The following is an 18984-nucleotide window of genomic DNA, read 5'->3' on the forward strand; positions in this document are numbered from 1 at the left end:
AGCCTCAAGCTTCTGGATATTTACACTGTGAGGTCCACACTCGATTCTCCAGAATTATGTGGTGGCTCTAGAACTCTAGAGCAGGGGTCCCCAAACTTTTTACACAGGGGGCCAGTTCACTGTCCCTCAGACCGTTGGAGGGCCAGACTATAAAAAAAACTATGAACAAATCCCTATGCACACTGCACATATCTTATTTTAGAGTAAAAAAAACCAAAACGGGAACAAATACAATATTTAAAATAAAGAACAAATAAATTTAAATTAACCAACTGATCAGTATTTCAATGGGAACTATGCTCCTCTCACTGACCACCAATGAAAGAGGTGCCCCTTCCAGAAGTGCAGCGGAGGCCGGATAAATGGCCTCAGGGGGCCGCATGTGGCCCGCGGGCCGTAGTTTGGGGACCCCTGCTCTAGAGGATGGTAATGTGGCAACTGTCCTGCCTAACACCGCCCTTGCTGTGAATGTAACTCTTCAGCCCCCACTTCATATCATCTTATAACTTCTCTCATCTAGAGATTGTTTCCTACACAACAGTAGGTCAAAGGAGGTTTACACTGGTTCGTATGGGAAAAGACATGCAGGTTATGATTATTATAGTAGCGAATAAACGTTCACATACTCACAACTGTAAACCTACTTTTGCCTACCCAGTACATCTCTGACTTGGTTCTCACAACATGCTGTCATCTCTATTACCCATCGTCTCTCCATTTTTTCTATTTTTCAACTGTTTCTCTACTCTGTTATTGAACAGACACAGATAAACAAGGAGTTTTCTTAAAATGTATACATTCATAAATTCAGATTTTCTTTGCAAAAGAACAAAAATGCAATTGTTAACCAAATCAGTATGTCTTCTCAAATGTTAAAAAAAACTTCGATCTCGCCCTGGCCGGTTGGCTCAGTGGTAGAGCGTTGGCCTGGCGAGCAGAGGTCCCGGGTTCGATTCCCGGCAAGGGCACACAGGAGAAGCGCCCATCTGCTTCTCCTCCCCTCCCCCCCTCCTTCCTCTCTGTCTCTCTCTTCCCCTCCCGCAGCCGAGGCTCCATTGGAGCAAAGATGGCCCGGGCGCTGGGGATGGCTCCTTGGCCACTGCCCCAGGAACTAGAGTGGCTCTGGTCGCAACAGAGCGATGCCCCGGAGGGGCAGAGCATCGCCCCCTGGTGGGCAGAGCGTTGCCCCCTGGTGGGCGTGCTGGGTGGATCCCGGTCGGGCGCATGCGGGAGTCTGTCTGACTGTCTCTCCCCGTTTCTAGCTTCAGAAAAATACAAAAAAACAACAACAACAACAACAAAAAAAAACTTTGATCTCTTGACTTGGGAGGTGGTTATATAGGGTATACACACATATATCAAGCTGTAAACTAAAGATTTACCATGTACTTTACTGTGTACATACATATTGTACCTATTTTTTTAAATGAATAAAAATCTCTTGGCCCTGGCTGGTAGGCTCAGTGGTAGAGCGTTGGCCTGGCGTGTGGGGGAACCGGGTTCGATTCCTGGCCAGGGCACATAGGAGAAGCGCCCATTTGCTTCTCCCCCACTCCCCCCCTCCTTCCTCTCTGTCTCTCTCTTCCCCTCCCACAGCCAAGGCTCCATTGGAGCAAAGATGGCCCGGGCGCTGGGGATGGCTCCTTGGCCTCTGCCCCAGGCGCTAGAGTGGCTCTGGTCACGGCAGAGTGACGCCCCGGAGGGGCAGAGCATCGCCCCCTGGTGGGCAGAGCGTAGCCCCTGGTGGGCGTGCCAGGTGGATCCCGGTTGGGCGCATGCGGGAGTCTGTCTGACTGTCTCTCCCCATTTCTAGCTTCAGAAAAATACAAAAAAAAAAAAAAAATCTCTAAGTAGAATGAATTCTGCAGAGAGGCAGAAAAGGAGGGAGAGAATCTACCCATCAAATATTCAATGGTTTTGCTTAGCGGAAGGGAAGGGGGGGGGATGTATTCTATAACAAGCAACAGCATTATAACCTCAAGACCATTGTGACGGACTAAGTATTTTGAACCACTGAAGTAAATTAATGTACCCATTTACTAAAGAATAATTTAGACATTGAAGTTCCATTCCCTCTAACGCATCTTAAATATTAAAAAGAAACTCATAGCCTTTGTCTGAAATCGATGTGTGTCCTTAGAAACACAGCGACTGCACAAATCAAGTAACTATGATATCGATTGGACACACTCTGCTGCCAGACTCCGTGCTAGAAACTTCAAATTCTGTTTTCCATCCACTCAGTCATTTAGTCAAGTAGTAGACACTACTGTGTGCCAAGCTATATTATAGAACTTCACAGAAGATTTTTCTCCCTAATTATGTAATGTTTAGTGCAGTATTAAAATGCTTGCAAATCTGTCAGTTTGAGAAATCCAGGCATTGTGTTAATCTGCAGAAGTTATTGAATTTAAACCTCTCATGTAGAGGGATGGACTGGTAAAATAGAGAACAGGCTCCATTTAAATAACATGCATCCATTTAGATATTTGGGCTTAAGAGTTATGCATGGTGAGGAAAAACAAGACAAGTAAGCTCAGTTGATCTACACAAACTCTTCCGGCTCGCAGAACTCAAGTAAAATAGGGAAATGGCGCACGGCATGTCAAAGTTGTTGATTTACCTTTGCCATTTTCTCTGCCAATTGCAATCGACCGTCAAGTTCTCTCCTGATCTGGGCTGCTTGTTCATCGGCGTTATCCAACTTCAAAACAAAACAAAAAAACAGAAATGACACGTGTGATGACAATTACAGTGACCTACAGATTAAAGCAACAACTAAACGACTTCAAACTTTTTAAAACAAAATTTTTCAGCTATCTATTGAGAAGAGAGAAGACAATTTAGTTAGATTGGCAGTCCAGTTAAAGCTCTTGGACACTTCTCACTGTGTTTTTCTTCATAAAAAGAGTTAATGAAGCTCTAAGGCCGTGATGGCGACCCTATGACACACGTGTTGGCACTGACACATGTAGCCATTTTCGACGACATGCGGCTGCATGCGGCCACATACCAGGGAAGTATGGGGCCGCATGCAAAGAAGGACATTTCATCCTCGGTTCCTGCACAGCCAAGTGCAGGAGCCGAGAATAAAACATTTGCTGTAGTGTGGACACTCTCTGCCCAAGGTCTGTAGGCCACAACAACAGAACTCCGGCACAGAGTGTCTAGTTCTGGGACTTCCGGTTAGGCCGTTAGGGGATCTTTGACCTCACTTCCGGTTGGTGCAGCAGGGAGCAGTGGAATGCCACGGGGGATGCATCTCTGGGTGCCTTGTGATCGACATTACCAGCAACCACATAACCCAGCAACCATCATCCAATCTACTGTTCTGGGGTGTCCTGGACTTCTAATTGACCATCATTACTGAGATAAGTGAGGGGGAGGCTGGGAGAAGTGAGGGCCTGTACTATGGGTGCCGTTTCCCACCATTAGAAATAGTGGCAGCCATCTTAATGTACATAAGATGCAACTTGCAGAATTTCAAGACAGCATCTGGGCTCAGGTGTTTGTCAACTTGAGGTCAAAGCTTGAGAATCGGAAAGGTGCCGCTTGGAGAATCAAGAGGAGTGCCACTACGAACAGGAAATTTGGAGTGCCTGCAACCGATTACCAGACACTTTTAGCACCCTGAAAAATATAGCAATGGCTTTACTCACAATTTTTCCCTCTACATACTTTTGTGAGACCTTATTCTCAGCGTTAAATAATATCAAAACTAACAAAAGAAACAGATTGACAGATGAAGTTAGTAGCGCTTGCTTGGCCTTGAAGTGTACAAAATACCAACTTTCAATTGAAGATTTAGTCAATGAAATCCAGCAACAAAAAAGTTACTAATAGGAAGGCTAGTTAAAGAATTCCCCCTCCCCCTCACTTATCTTAGTTCACACAAGTTAAATAATATCAAGACCAACAAAAGAAACCGACTGACAGATGAACAAAGAAGTCACTAAGCAAGTAAGTTAAATAATTAGTTTTTGGTTTATTAAAAATAGTTATATATTATAATTATACATTTTTGTTATTTAAACTATAAATATTGCAAAATCATGGTTTTTTTCTCAAAGTAACACACCACCCAAGTTATGCTCGGTTTTTTGACAAATTTTGACACACCAAGCTCAAAAGATTGCCCATCACTGCTCTAGAGTTAATAGCCCAGTTTATAATCAGAGTGATTCTTCACCTAACCTGTACACAACTTTACACCAAGATGTCTTCATTTCCTTCAGGTTAATTCAACTGGCATTACATTTATTTAGCCCAACCTTCTGTCTCTGTCAAGGTCAGTCCTAAGTAGTTCTGGAGAGAAACATTTCTTGTTTTGTTCTTTCAAATTCCTAGAATGCATTCCTGGACTGTGATAGCCTGGGTGATGTTTTACATCTTTCTTTGTTCTTTTAAAATATAGTCCCTTCATTTTTATATCGTTTGTATTAGTGCCAAGCTATATAAGTACTATTTGAATAATTGATACAACTTTCTACCATTTAAGTCTTCATGTATGGCTCATTCTAGTACCAACAAGCTAATACTGCCAAGAAATCCTCCCATTCTTCCACAGACTGGCACCATATTCGAATGCCATTCTTGTTCTAAACATGATGAAAGCAAGAGGAGTGGCTATCATCCTCACTTTTCATCTTCCATTTACATGAAAAATGACTTTCACTTTGCAACTGACCTTAACTTTTTGTATAACTTCCTTTTAACTTTCCTCATGATTCTTTTTCCCCCAACTATTCATTCATTCCACCTTTATTAGTTTACTATAAAACTAGTAAACTAAGGGAGACCTACAGTCTTGCTCATTATGGAATGCACTGGGGGCTGCAGACTCGAACCAGCAGACTTATCTCTGAGCTCACTCCTTCCCTCTCCCATTCCTAGCATGAGGAGGCCTGTGCCACACAATACAACCATGCCTTCCCAAAGGTTCACCTAAAGACTGAATTAGTACTGAGTACATTAAACACCCAGGGGAGTACTGATTAATTCATCCATCTGCTAAAGAACAAACTGGCCATGTTACCTTTTAAAAACCACCTTGAAACGAGAAAGAGAAGTAGGAGCAAGCCAGGTCACCAGGATGGTGGTATTGGAATATACATGGAGAGTAAAGAAGAAGAGAAGGGAGTCCAGTGAGAGGCACCAAAAGTCAGGAGTTGAGACTTGAGACAATGGTTCAGGAAATGAAATACTTTGGGGTTAGGACAAGGAGGATTTGGGAGATGGTCCTGGAGAGAGAGGGCCACTTCATAAGCTACTCTTCACAGCCACATTAGGGAGCACGGAGTGGGTTCCTTGATCCCTGAGCAGTCAAAGGTTTACCTCTTGTGTAGGAAGATATCATAATAAAGAAAAGGAAGGGAGCGCATGGAGCTAAGAAGCCTGGCAGCTGTCACACAGCGTTTCCGCAGTGGGACACGGAGGAGGGGTGGGAAGTCAGACCACAAGCAAATAAATAATGAAGTCATACTGACACTGCTCCCCCCACCCCACAAAAAAATGGTTTTAAGCAAGTGAATAACATGATCGGATCTGAGCTTTGGAAAAGAAAGATCACTCTGTCTTCAGCACAAAGAGGATGTCTTTTTGTTTATTTAAAAGAAAGATCTGTGGTTACCTTTCTAAAAAGTTATGTTCCCAAGTTGATTTTAAAAACCAACTTTAGAGAGATGACGTCAGAGTAATGGCGGAGTAGGAAGCGATACCGATAAATCTCCCCCAAAACTCAACAAGATCTTCAACCAGAAACAGAAAAACCTATACTTGGAGCTTCCAGATTCTTCGCAATACACCCAAAGGTATGATTGAGTGAAAAATTGGCTAAATATATAACCAAACCCCGAAGGAAATAGGGAGTAAGAAATGCTCCGCCTTCCTCACTAACCTAAACAGGGCGGCTTTCTCTGGTAACTGTGAATATAGAAACTGAGGCGGGCAAAGGGGGTGAATAGATCCAGGCCCCCGCAGCAAAAACGGCCGAAACAGGCTGTGGCTCAGAGATCCAAGCTGAGGAAAATCTGATCCTGTGGCAACCCGGGCAATACAAGCTAACACTCGCGCCAAACCCAAACAAAGAAAGACAAGCGGAGCGGCCATTTTACCCGGTCTCCTGGTCGGTGCGCAGTTAGTGGAAGAGAGATTTCTTCCTAAGCCGCGGAAGTGGGAGCCCGTGTTGCCCCACGGAGAGGCAGGGTCAGAGGCCTTTCTGTGGGCTGAGGGCAGAATCTCTGGGCAGCCCCAGCACCCTGGGAAAGCCACGCACGGGAGGGAGTGAGAACTAATCCCAACGGTGGAGATTTTCCGTGCTGGAGGCTGTTTCACTCAGAGGGAACCACGGCCGGCCTCATATCCTGGTTTGCGCGCGCAGATAAGGAGTGAGCGATTCCTCTGAGTGCCTCGGCAGTGCGCGCCCGTGTTATCGCAGAGAGGGGCAGAGTCAGGGGCCTTTGTGTGGGCCAAAGCGGAATCTCGGGCCGCCCCAGCGCCTTGCAAAAGCCGCACACGGGGACGGAGCGAGACTCAATTCCAACGCTGCAACTTTTCCCTGCGGTTGGGGGTTTCACTCAGAGCGTAAGACTGCTGGCCGGATATCCTGGTTGCAGACAGTGAGTGAGAGTTTCCTCCAAGCGCCCCGGAAGTGGGCGCCCGCTTGTGTTACCGGATAGAGTGGCAGAGCCAGAGGTCTTCGAGTGGGCGGAAAGCCCGCCTGATTATGCTAGCAGCTCTGACTGACTGAGCCTTACCCAGAGCCCTGTGCTGAGTGGAAATAGAGTGGGGAGTTGCCAGCAATTTGAGCCTCTTACTATCCAGGCAGAGGCAGCAGCAACCCCATACCTGGACTATCAGGCTACTAATTGAGGAAGGAAAGACTAGGAGAAAGGCTCCAGGAACACGGACTCTCTCACTGTCGGAGCCTATAAATGCTAATGAGCCTCGACTCCCAACGAGAATAAAGCACAATACATGACATTGCCATAGAGACTTATCAACTGCAAACCTCTACCTGAGCGTGCCAAAGGGGCAGAACCCGGGGTACAGAGTCACCGACCAAGAAGAGGGAGAGAAAAGAAAAAGCAAGAAGATAACCTCTCAAAATCAAGAATAATCTGCAGACTTTATAACCTATCCCATTTTATTATATTTGTTCGTTTGTTTCTCTTATCTTCATTCTTGAGACTTTTTTTTCCTCCTCCAATTTGGCCGATTAACTCTCTGCCGGTCTTACTCTCTCCTCTCCTTGAACTACACTACCCATAAGTGTTACATCTCCCATTATCATTTCTCTTCTCTTCCTTTCTCTCTATGAGGGTTGCACTCCAAAACCCTTAACTCTCTCTCTCTCTCTCCTTTCTTTTTTCTTCTTTTAGTGGTTCCCTCTTTTTTTCTCTCTCTCTCTTTCTTTTCTCCCTCTATATTAGTTTCTTCCTTTCTCCTTTACATCTCCTCTCATTCAAACCTCAATAACAAACAAATTATCTTATCTCGGACCCAAACCTATGTTTGTGGCATTTTGGGGGGTTTTTACTTCACCTTTTTAACTCACTAGCAGTGCTCCCATCCCTGGCTCTCCATATTATCTAGTTCTTGTTCCACTAAATACAATAGTAAGTTTTTAATTTGTCCCCCCATTTTTCCATTTTCCTCTTATTCCTCTCATCATAACTCTTAGAAAACCAACACCTAAAAGCAAATCATTTTATTCTTGACCCAAATTTTTTCCTTATTTGCTTTTTGTGGGTCCATACGCTCTTTTTTTTTTCTTTTTTCTTTTATTTTTTTCCTTTTTTTTTTTTTTTTTTCTTTCTCTCTTTTTTGCCCCTTTATTACTTTTCCCCAATTCAGGCCCTCCATCACAGGCATTGTTTGTTATAACTCACAGTCCACCACAAGATTTTCTCAAGAAAGAGGGGAGAGGAGAGGAGAGGAAAAAAAGAGGGGGGGAATAATTTCCTTTTTTAAAAATTTTTATTTTATTTTATTTTTCTTTATTTCATTATTAATTTTTTTTTTAAAAAAACAACTCTTTTCGATTTGTTATTTTTTTATTTTTTTTAACTTTTTATTCTTTATTAAATCTCATTAATACTATCAACAAAACCACCCTCAGATGCCATTAAGGAAGAGAAAATCGAATATCATGGATACAAAAGAAAGAGAGGTAACACAGCTAGATGAGGAAAAATCTATGGAGAAAAAATTTAATATATTGGAAACCTTGGAGCTAAATGACAGAGAATTCAAGATAGAAATCCTAAAAATCCTCCGAGATATACAAGAAAACACAGAAAGGCAATATAGGGAAATCAGAAAACAACTCCATGAACACAAAAAATATATGTCCAAGGAAATTGAAACTATAAAAACAAATCAAACAGAGATGAAAAACTCAATTCACAAGCTGAAAAACGAAGTAACAAGCTTAGCTAATAGAACAGGTCAGATAGAAGAGAGGATTAGTGAAATAGAAGACAAGCAACTTGAGGCACAACAGAGAGAAGAAGAAAGAGACTCAAAAATTAAAAAATATGAGATAGCCCTACAAGAATTATCTGACTCCATCAAAAAGAATAACATAAGAATAATAGGTATATCAGAGGGAGAAGAGAGAGAAAATGGAATGGAGAACATACTTAAACAAATAATTGATGAGAACTTCCCAAGCCTGTGGAAAGAACTAAAGCCTCAAGTTCAAGAAGCAAACAGAACTCCAAGTTTTCTTAACCCCAACAAACCTACTCCAAGGCATATCATAATGAAATTGACACAAACCAACAGCAAAGAAAAAATTCTCAAGGCAGCCAGGGAAAAGAAGAATACAACATATAAAGGAAGGCCCATTAGATTGTCATCAGATTTCTCAGCAGAAACTCTACAAGCTAGAAGAGAGTGGACCCCAATATTTAAAGTCCTGAAAGAGAGGAACTTTCAGCCACGAATACTATACCCATCAAAGCTATCCTTCAAATACGAAGGAGAAATAAAAACATTCACAGATACAGAAAAGATGAGGGAATTTATCATCAGAAAACCCCCACTCCAGGAATTACTAAAGGGGGTTCTCCAATCAGATACAAAGAACAAAAAAAAACAGAGCCACAAGTAAAAGCTCCAAGAAGAACACAATAAAACCAAATTTAAACTGTGACAACAACAAAAAGAAAGAGGGGGAGAAGACGGAGATTAACAGTAGCAAAGGACGATGGAGTGCAAAAGTACTCACAAAATAGTTCGCTACAATGAACAGGGTAGGGACCCTTTTCATTACTCAAAGGTAACCACCATTGAAAAAACCACCACAGAAGCACATGAGATAAAAAAGATAGCAACAGAGGAAAGATGTATGGAATACAACCAAATAAAAACAAAAGATAGAAAAACGAAAGAGAAGGATCAAACAAGACACAAAACTAACAGAAAGCAAGATATAAAATGGCAATAGGGAACTCACAAGTATCAATAATTACACTAAATGTAAATGGATTAAACTCACCAATAAAAAGGCACAGAGTAGCAGAATGGATTAAAAAAGAAAATCCAACTGTATGCTGCCTACAGGAAACTCATCTAAGTAACAAGGATAAAAACAAATTCAAAGTGAAAGGCTGGAAAACAATACTCCAAGCAAATAACATCCAAAAAAAAGCAGGTGTAGCAATACTCATATCGGATAATGCTGACTACAAGACAGGAAAAGTACTTAGAGACAAAAATGGCCATTTCATAATGGCTAAGGGGACACTGAATCAAGAAGACATAACAATTCTTAATATATATGCACCAAACCAAGGAGCACCAAAATATATAAGACAGCTACTTATTGATCTTAAAACAAAAACTGACAAAAATACAATCATACTTGGAGACCTCAATACACCGCTGACGGCTCTAGATCGGTCATCCAAACAGAGAATCAACAAAGACATAGTGGCCTTAAACAAAACACTAGAGCACCTGGATATGATAGACATCTACAGGACATTTCATCCCAAAGTGACTGAGTATACATTTTTCTCCAGTGTACATGGATCATTCTCAAGAATTGACCATATGTTGGGCCACAAAAACAATATCAGCAAATTCAGAAAAATTGAAGTTGTACCAAGCATATTTTCTGATCATAAAGCCTTGAAACTAGAATTCAACTGCAAAAAAGAGGAAAAAAATCCCACAAAAATGTGGAAACTAAACAACATACTTTTAAAAAATGAATGGGTCAAAGAAGAAATAAGTGCAGAGATCAAAAGATATATACAGACTAATGAAAATGACAATACGACATATCAGAATCTATGGGATGCAGCAAAAGCAGTGATAAGAGGGAAGTTCATATCGCTTCAGGCATATATGAACAAACAAGAGAGAGCCCAAGTGAACCACTTAACTTCCCACCTTAAGGAACTAGAAAAAGAAGAACAAAGACAACCCAAAACCAGCCGAAGAAAGGAGATAATAAAAATCAGAGCAGAAATAAATGAATTAGAGAACAGAAAAACTATAGAAAAAATTAATAGAACAAGGAGCTGGTTCTTTGAAAAGATCAACAAAATTGACAAACCCTTGGCAAGACTTACCAAGGAAAAAAGAGAAAGAACTCATATAAACAAAATACAAAATGAAAGAGGAGAAATCACCACGGACACCGTAGATATACAAAGAATTATTGTAGAATACTATGAAAAACTTTATGCCACTAAATTCAACAACCTAGAAGAAATGGATAAATTCCTAGAACAATACAACCTTCCTAGACTGAGTCAAGAAGAAGCAGAAAGCCTAAACAGACCTATCAGTAGAGAAGAAATAGAAAAAACCATTAAAAACCTCCCCAAAAATAAAAGTCCAGGCCCTGACGGCTATACCAGCGAATTTTATCAAACATTCAAAGAAGACTTGGTTCCTATTCTACTCAAAGTCTTCCAAAAAATTGAAGAAGAAGCAATACTTCCAAACACATTTTATGAGGCCAACATAACCCTCATACCAAAACCAGGCAAGGATGGCACAAAAAAAGAAAACTACAGACCAATATCTCTAATGAATACAGATGCTAAAATACTAAACAAAATACTAGCAAATCGAATACAACAACATATTAAAAAAATAATACATCATGATCAAGTGGGATTCATCCCAGAATCTCAAGGATGGTTCAACATACGTAAAACGGTTAATGTGATACACCATATCAACAAAACAAAGAACAAAAACCACATGATCTTATCAAGAGACGCAGAAAAGGCTTTCGATAAAATACAACACAATTTTATGTTTAAGACTCTCAACAAAATGGGTATAGAAGGAAAATATCTAAACATGATAAAGGCCATATATGATAAACCATCAGCTAACATCATATTAAATGGCACTAAACTGAAGGCTTTCCCCCTTAAATCAGGAACAAGACAGGGTTGTCCACTCTCTCCACTCTTATTTAATGTGGTACTAGAGGTTCTAGCCAGAGCAATCAGACAAGACAAAGAAATAAAAGGCATCCATATCGGAAAAGAAGAAGTAAAGGTATCACTTTTTGCAGATGATATGATCCTATACATCGAAAACCCCAAAGAATCCACAAAAAGACTACTAGAAACAATAAGCCAATACAGTAAGGTCGCAGGATACAAAATTAACATACAGAAGTCAATAGCCTTTCTATATGCCAACAATGAAACAACTGAGAAGGAACTCAAAAGAATAATCCCCTTCACGATTGCAACAAAAAAAATAAAATACTTAGGAATAAACATAACAAAGAATGTAAAGGACTTATATAATGAAAACTATAAACCATTGTTAAGGGAAATCGAAAAAGATATAATGAGATGGAAGAATATACCTTGTTCTTGGCTAGGAAGAATAAATATAATCAAGATGGCTATATTACCCAAAGCAATATACAAATTTAATGCAATTCCCATCAAAATTCCAATGACATTTTTTAAAGAAATAGAGCAAAAAATCATCAGATTTATATGGAACTATAAAAAACCCCGAATAGCCAAAGCAATCCTAAAGAAAAAGAATGAAGCTGGGGGCATAACAATACCTGACTTCAAACTCTATTATAGGGCCACGACAATCAAAACAGCATGGTATTGGCAGAAAAATAGACACTCAGACCAATGGAACAGAATAGAAAGTCCAGAAATAAAACCACATATATATAGTCAAATAATTTTTGATAAAGGGGCCAACAACACACAATGGAGAAAAGAAAGCCTCTTCAATAAATGGTGCTGGGAAAACTGGAAAGCCACATGCAAAAGAATGAAACTGGACTACAGTCTCTCCCCCTGTACAAAAATTAACTCAAAATGGATCAAAGATCTAAACATAAGACCTGAAACAATTAAGTACATAGAAGAAGACATAGGTACTCAACTCATGGACCTGGGTTTTAAAGAGCATTTTATGAATTTGACTCCAATGGCAAGAGAAGTGAAGGCAAAAATTAATGAATGGGACTACATCAGACTAAGAAGTTTTTGCTCAGCAAGGGAAACTGATAACAAAATAAACAGAAAGCCAACTAAATGGGAAATGATATTTTCAAACAACAGCTCAGATAAGGGCCTAATATCCAAAATATACAAAGAACTCATAAAACTCAACAACAAACAAACAAACAATCCAATAAAAAAATGGGAAGAGGATATGAATAGACACTTCTCACAGGAAGAAATACAAATGGCCAACAGATATATGAAAAGATGCTCATCTTCTTTAGCTATTAGAGAAATGCAAATCAAAACGGCAATGAGATACCACCTCACACCTGTTCGATTAGCTGTTATTAGCAAGTCAGGTAATAGCAAATGTTGGAGAGGCTGTGGAGAAAAAGGAACCCTCATACACTGTTGGTGGGAATGTAAAGTAGTACAACCATTATGGAAGAAAGTATGGTGGTTCCTCAAAAAACTGAAAATAGAACTACCTTATGACCCAGCAATCCCTCTACTGGGTATATATCCCCAAAACTCAGAAACATTGATACGTAAAGACACATGCAGCCCCATGTTTATTGCAGCATTGCTCACAGTGGCCAGGACATGGAAACAACCAAAAAGCCCATCAATAGATGACTGGATAAAGAAGATGTGGCACATATACACTATGGAATACTACTCAGCCATAAGAAATGATGACATCGGAACATTTACAGCAAAATGGTGGGATCTTGATAACATGAAAAGAAGCGAAATAAGTAAATCAGAAAAAAACAGGAACTGTATTATTCCATACGTAGGTGGGACATAATAGTGAAACTAAGAGACATTGATAAGAGTGTGGTGGTTACGGGGGGGAGGGGGGAATGGGAGAGGGATAGGGGGTGGGAGGGGCACAAAGAAAACAAGATAGAAGGTGACAGAGGACAATCTGACTTTGGGTGGTGGGTATGCAACATAATTGAACGACAAGATAACCTGGACTTGTTATCTTTGAATATATGTATCCTGATTTATTGATGTCACCCCATTAAAAAAATAAAATTATAAAAAAAAAAACAAAAACAAAAAAACCAACTTTATGATGCTTCCAGCTCCTCCCCACCTTCTCTCTCTGTCTCTCTCTCCTCTTTCTCTTCCTCTCTGTCTCTCTCTCTCCCTTTCTCTCTCCTCTCTAAAATGAATAAAAAAAAATTTTAAATCAACTCTATAAAAAGAAACAAAATTCATTTAAAAATAAGGTTAAAAACAGGAAAGATTTTCTTAAACTATATTGTCATTGTAAAGGAGTTGCTATATCGTCTCTAACGCGAGTTCACTTATAAATTAAACTTTATCAAAGGCCTGTATTTGAATGAAAAAACATAGTATATACGGGATTCAGTGGTCAACCTGTTATCAATAGTCTCAGGTTGATCTACTGGGGTCTCATAACACGTCCCCTGCAGGTAAGGGGTCTACTGCAGTGCCGTGTCATATACATGGCATGCAAATTGGTCAAGCCCAAAAGCTAGGTGTCCTGTTTGACCTCCTTCCCTCGCAACCCACATCCAATCCAGCCAAGAGTCATGTAGAGTACAGCCTAGAACTGCACAGGCAGGGCACACCAGAATTCATGCTCCATTCAAGCCACTCTACTATGTTGACCTGGAGTGTTGCCCTGGCCACGTCAACTGCATCACATTTTGCCCGTATAGTCTCACATATTGTTATTGTAACACAACTGTTTTCTTTTTGACCCCTCCTGAGAACTTGGTTTTGCATACCACCCCTGCACCTCCCCCCCCCCCCCAAAGAGACAAGAAAAAAGAAAAGTTCAAATACTGGTTTGTAGATGGCAGGCATGAGGCTTTAACATGTAGGTGGCACACTTCCCTGGTGCCGGATTTGGGTTATAAGCTAAAAATCATGGGGATATGTAGACTGGAGTTAGTGGTAGGGGGCAGAGGCAAGTCCCCACTTCACAAAGACTTCACCTTAACTTCGCTGTATTTTACTTTAAATTCCTGATTCCAACACTTGATGTGATGAGATTACTTACTCCACAGCTGCTCTTTCTTGGCACAGAATACTTTCCAAGTTTTTAAAGAAGTTCATTCAACCCTGACTGTAACAGTTGCCCAAATGCATCTCTGTTCTCTACAACGCTCCTAGTATTCACCACAAACAGCATTTTACCACTTAATTATCAACATATTCCACTGGTTTGACAAATATTTAATATAAAAAAATATGGTTTTATTTTTCGTTTGTTACACAAGGATTACTGTTTCCACATTTAAAATTCTCTATAAGAGGGAGTTTTTAACCTGGACATTTGGGAGTGTATGAACCTGTCTGACCTGTGGGGAAAATCTGGTAGAAATATGCATCCCCCACCTCCTGCCCTTGGGGAATTGTTTAAATCTCGTAGCTTACCAAAGATTCTCAAAGGGGTGGTTAACTCAAAGGGGGTAAAAAAGCCATAATGAGCTCTGACTGGGTAGCTCAGTGGATACAGCAGAGTCCTGGCACACTGATTTTGGGGGTTCAATCCCCAGTCAGGGCACATACGAGATGCAATCAATGAGTGAAAAACTGAATGGAACAAGTGGAATGAGTTGATGCTTCTCTCACAAATCAATGGAAAAATTAAAAATAAAGTTAAAAAAACGAAAGAGGTAGTAATCACTTTCAGACATAAGCCTTAAAAAGGGCTGCCTCAGACCTACACATCATCAATCATACCCGTAGAGAGATTTGTTAAATTCTCTGGAAAGGGACAGTAAGACATGGGCTCTGAAAACTGTTGCCTAAAGGGCCTGAGACTGCTGTATTAACTCTCTCTGCTTTTTCTACACTGTCTGTACAGCAAACACTAACTGTAATTTTTTCGTAGCTACAAAACTTGTAACCTTCCAGAAGTTCACAGCTTATACAGATAACAGTAAACGTCATATGTAAAACAAAACAATAATTGCCACAAGAAAGCAACTGGCCAAGTATTGTGGGAATTCAAAGATGGAAGAGGTTTCCCAGCAGACAGGAACGGATGAATTTGTAAAGATGGAAATATCAAACACAGAGTTTGAAGGGTAGAGGAATGTTGACCTTGGGAGCGGTCTATTAGCCTTGACTTGCAAATCTCAAACCCCAGGCTCTCCCTACCCTATTCCGCTCCTGTTCCGTGGAAAGAGCTGAGAACAGAGGTCTCAGCAATCAGCAAACCTCCATTTGCAGAAGCCCTGCTGAGTCCCAAAACCTCCTCTTTAACAGTTCAGAAAACACAGCATAAAAATAACTTCACTAATTTCAACCCAATAGCGCCATATTATCACTTGCGATATCATTCTTCTAGTGCTTTAAAAACTATAAACATCAACTTGAATCCATTAAATCTGCTCATATATTAAGGAAAACATCTTTTAAGAACTGCTTTTCATAGTATTGCTGTGCATCACTGCCCTCTCTGATTACTCTATTTTCCAAACCCAGGATTACTGTCTTTACATTAACATGGCCAATCACAAGAAAGTGGGGTGGGGGGGTTAATGGCTATGTTCTTCCATATAATGAGGCCTTCATACATGCTAACCCTAGTTAACTGTGCCACACACAAAATCAATTCATTTTTTTTTCTCTGAAACCCCACTCTAATTATGTTGTAACTCTTTTCAGACATATATTTTTTTCTCATAATATTCATCTTATCCTTTTGCGTGAGAAAGAGAAGTAGATAAGGATTTGTGCTGTCATAGAAATTTAGTGTTTTCCTTAAGATGAATTCATATACTGTATTTCCCCATGTATAAGACATACTTTAATTCTGAGGCCCGAAATTTGAAAAAAAATGTATTATATAAAGTTATTGAACTCAAGTTTTATTCATCAAAAAATTCATATAACTCCTCATGACTGTCAAAACCTCCATCCATTAGTTTGTCCTCATCTGTGTCTGGTGATGAATCACTGTCTTCATATATTGCCTCGTCCTCAGTTCCATCTACTGTATGGCATTTGAAATGCCACAATTACTGTATAAGATGCACCCAGTTTTCAGATCCAAAATTTTTTGAAAAAGGGTCTGTCTTATACAGTGATGGGCAATCTTTTGAGCTTGGTGTGTCAATTGCCAAAAAACCGAGCATAACTCGGGTGGTGTGTCATTTTGAGAAAAAAAAAATCATAATTTTGCAGTATTTATAGCTTAAATAACAAAAATGTATAATTGTAATATATAACTGAATTTAATAAACCAAAAACTAATTATTTAAGTTACCTGCTTAGTGACTTCTTTGTTCATCTGTCAGTTGGTTTCTTTTGTTGGTCTTGGTATTATTTAAATTGTTTGAGGTGCCATGAACTAAGATAAGTGAGGGGAGGAGGGATTCTTTAACTACCTGCTTATTAGTAACTTTTTTGTTGCTGAATTTCATTGGCTAAACCTTCAATTGAAGGTTGGTATTTTGTACCCTTCAAGGCCAAGCAAGTGCTACTAACTTCCTCCGTCAATCTGTTTCTTTTGTTGGTTTTGATATTATTTAACACTGAGAATAAGGTCTCACAAAAGTACGTATAGAGAGAAAAATTGTGAGTAAAGCCATTGCTATATTTTTCAGGGTGCTAAAAGTGTCTGGTAATCGGTTGCAGGCACTCCAAATTTCCTGTTCGTAGTGGCACTCCTCTTGATTCTCCAAGCGTCACCTTTCCAGATTCTCAAGCTTTGACCTCAAGTCGACAAACACCTGAGCCCAGATGCTGTCTTGAAATTCTGCAAGTTGCATCTTATATACATTAAGATGGCTGCTGCTATTTCTAATGGTGGGAAACGGAACCCATAGAACAGGCCCTCACTTTTCCCAGCTTCCCCCTCACTTATCTCAGTAATAATGGTCATTTAGAAATCCAGGACACCCCAGAACAGTAGATTGGATGATGGTTGCTGTGGTTATGTGGTTGCTGGTAATGGCGATCACAGGGCCCCCAGAGACGCGTCCCCCGCGGCATTCTGCTGCTCCCTGCTCTGCCAGCCGGAAGTGAAGTCAAGGATCCCCTAACGGCCTAACCGGAAGTCCCAGAACTAGACACTCTGTGCCGGAGTTCTGTTGTTTTGGCCTACAGACCTCTGGCACAGAGTGTCTACACTACAGCAAATGTTTTATCTTCAGCTTCTGCACCTGGCCGTGCAGGAGTCGAGGATGAAACGTTCTTCTTGGCATGTGGCCCCATACTCCTCTGGTATGCAGCAGCATGCGGCTGCATGTCATCGAAAATGGCTACACGTGTCAGTGCTGACACATGTGTCATAGGTTTGCCATCACGGGTCTTACACATGGGGAAATATGATACTGGTCCACTGTAATTATATCTGTAAATCTGGTGAGTTATAAATAATCCATCACAAGAAACAGTCAACACAATAACACTGATTTCAGAAGAATAATCTACCAAAGCTTTGCCATATAGTATTTTAGATGCCCAGTGTTTGCTTTGACAAGGCCAAATATGCATGGGTTTTCCAACACAGCCTTAATACACTGATCAAAAGCTTTAAAAATTAGCAAAGTACTTTATCAATATATCTTTTATTTCTCCACCATCACCTGAAAGGAGAAGAGGGAATAAATGGTGAAAACAAATAGGTATGAACAAGGGAGATGATACCCAATAAGTCAAGCCTAGTATCAGGTCCTCCCATGTATTATACCAATTTAACTTTGTATCCTCTTGGTAATTCCATCATCTAGACAAATAAGCTTTTTCATTGTTTACCAAACACGTTACACAACCCAATACTATACTATTTTGCCTGTGTTTCTCCTGCCTGGGAATCTCTTCTTATCTACCTTCAATGTCCGGGTCAATCTCCAAATTTTCTGAGAAGACTACTTAACCCATCATTCAGTAACAAAGCAGGTACTGTATAATAACCTATCTTTCATAGCTGTCTTATTGTTGAACTTCTCCAATACTTATAACTCCTACCTCAAAGTGCAATGGACGCCTTCCATTCGTGCACGCCCCCACCTAATGAAATCTGTCTCCTGTGGTGGGACTCACATAACTGGTCTCAATTTTAATGCAAATACAAGATAAATTCCTGCATTTTAAAGGTTCTTGGACCCTAATATACCCTCCATGCTGACCCATCTTCCATGAGGCAATCTCCTTCAAAAACAAAAAAACAACAACCCCTCATCCTTTTCTCTTGGTCACTGAGAATTAGTCAACAACTACAAGGTAACTAAAACTCCTTTTATAATGTAATACAACTAAGAGAACCTAAGGAAATAAAGTTATTTCTCTACTCTGAAGAGCCCACTGCCGAAATGATGTTATGTATGAATCAGGTAGCATCTGTCTGCTGAAGGAAAAGTTTTTAAAGAACTCCCTTGTATCTACCTTTTAAATTATGTATTAAAAAAACCTAACTCAGAAATAGCAGTTCTGCCATGAATTCTTGTAGAGTCTTAAAAATGCATTTCCCAAACCACACTTTCTTGTGAATACTTAAAAGTAAGGAAAAGATGAATGAGTTAATTAGATA

General features: G+C 40.1%; 1 protein-coding gene across 4 annotated transcripts in view; it reads right to left on the minus strand.

The window, feature by feature from the left end:
* Positions 1-18984, minus strand: part of CADPS2 (calcium dependent secretion activator 2) — a 538020-nt gene that overhangs the window by 329158 nt on the left and 189878 nt on the right. For all 4 annotated transcript variants that reach the window (XM_066262196.1, XM_066262195.1, XM_066262194.1 and 1 more), the window contains exon 4: positions 2624-2704. In XM_066262196.1, the coding sequence (XP_066118293.1) occupies positions 2624-2704 (81 nt within the window). The remainder of the gene's footprint in view (positions 1-2623; positions 2705-18984) is intronic.

This window comes from Saccopteryx bilineata, chromosome 2 (assembly GCF_036850765.1).
Source record: "Saccopteryx bilineata isolate mSacBil1 chromosome 2, mSacBil1_pri_phased_curated, whole genome shotgun sequence".
In the NCBI taxonomy this organism is placed as follows: Eukaryota; Metazoa; Chordata; class Mammalia; order Chiroptera; family Emballonuridae; genus Saccopteryx; species Saccopteryx bilineata.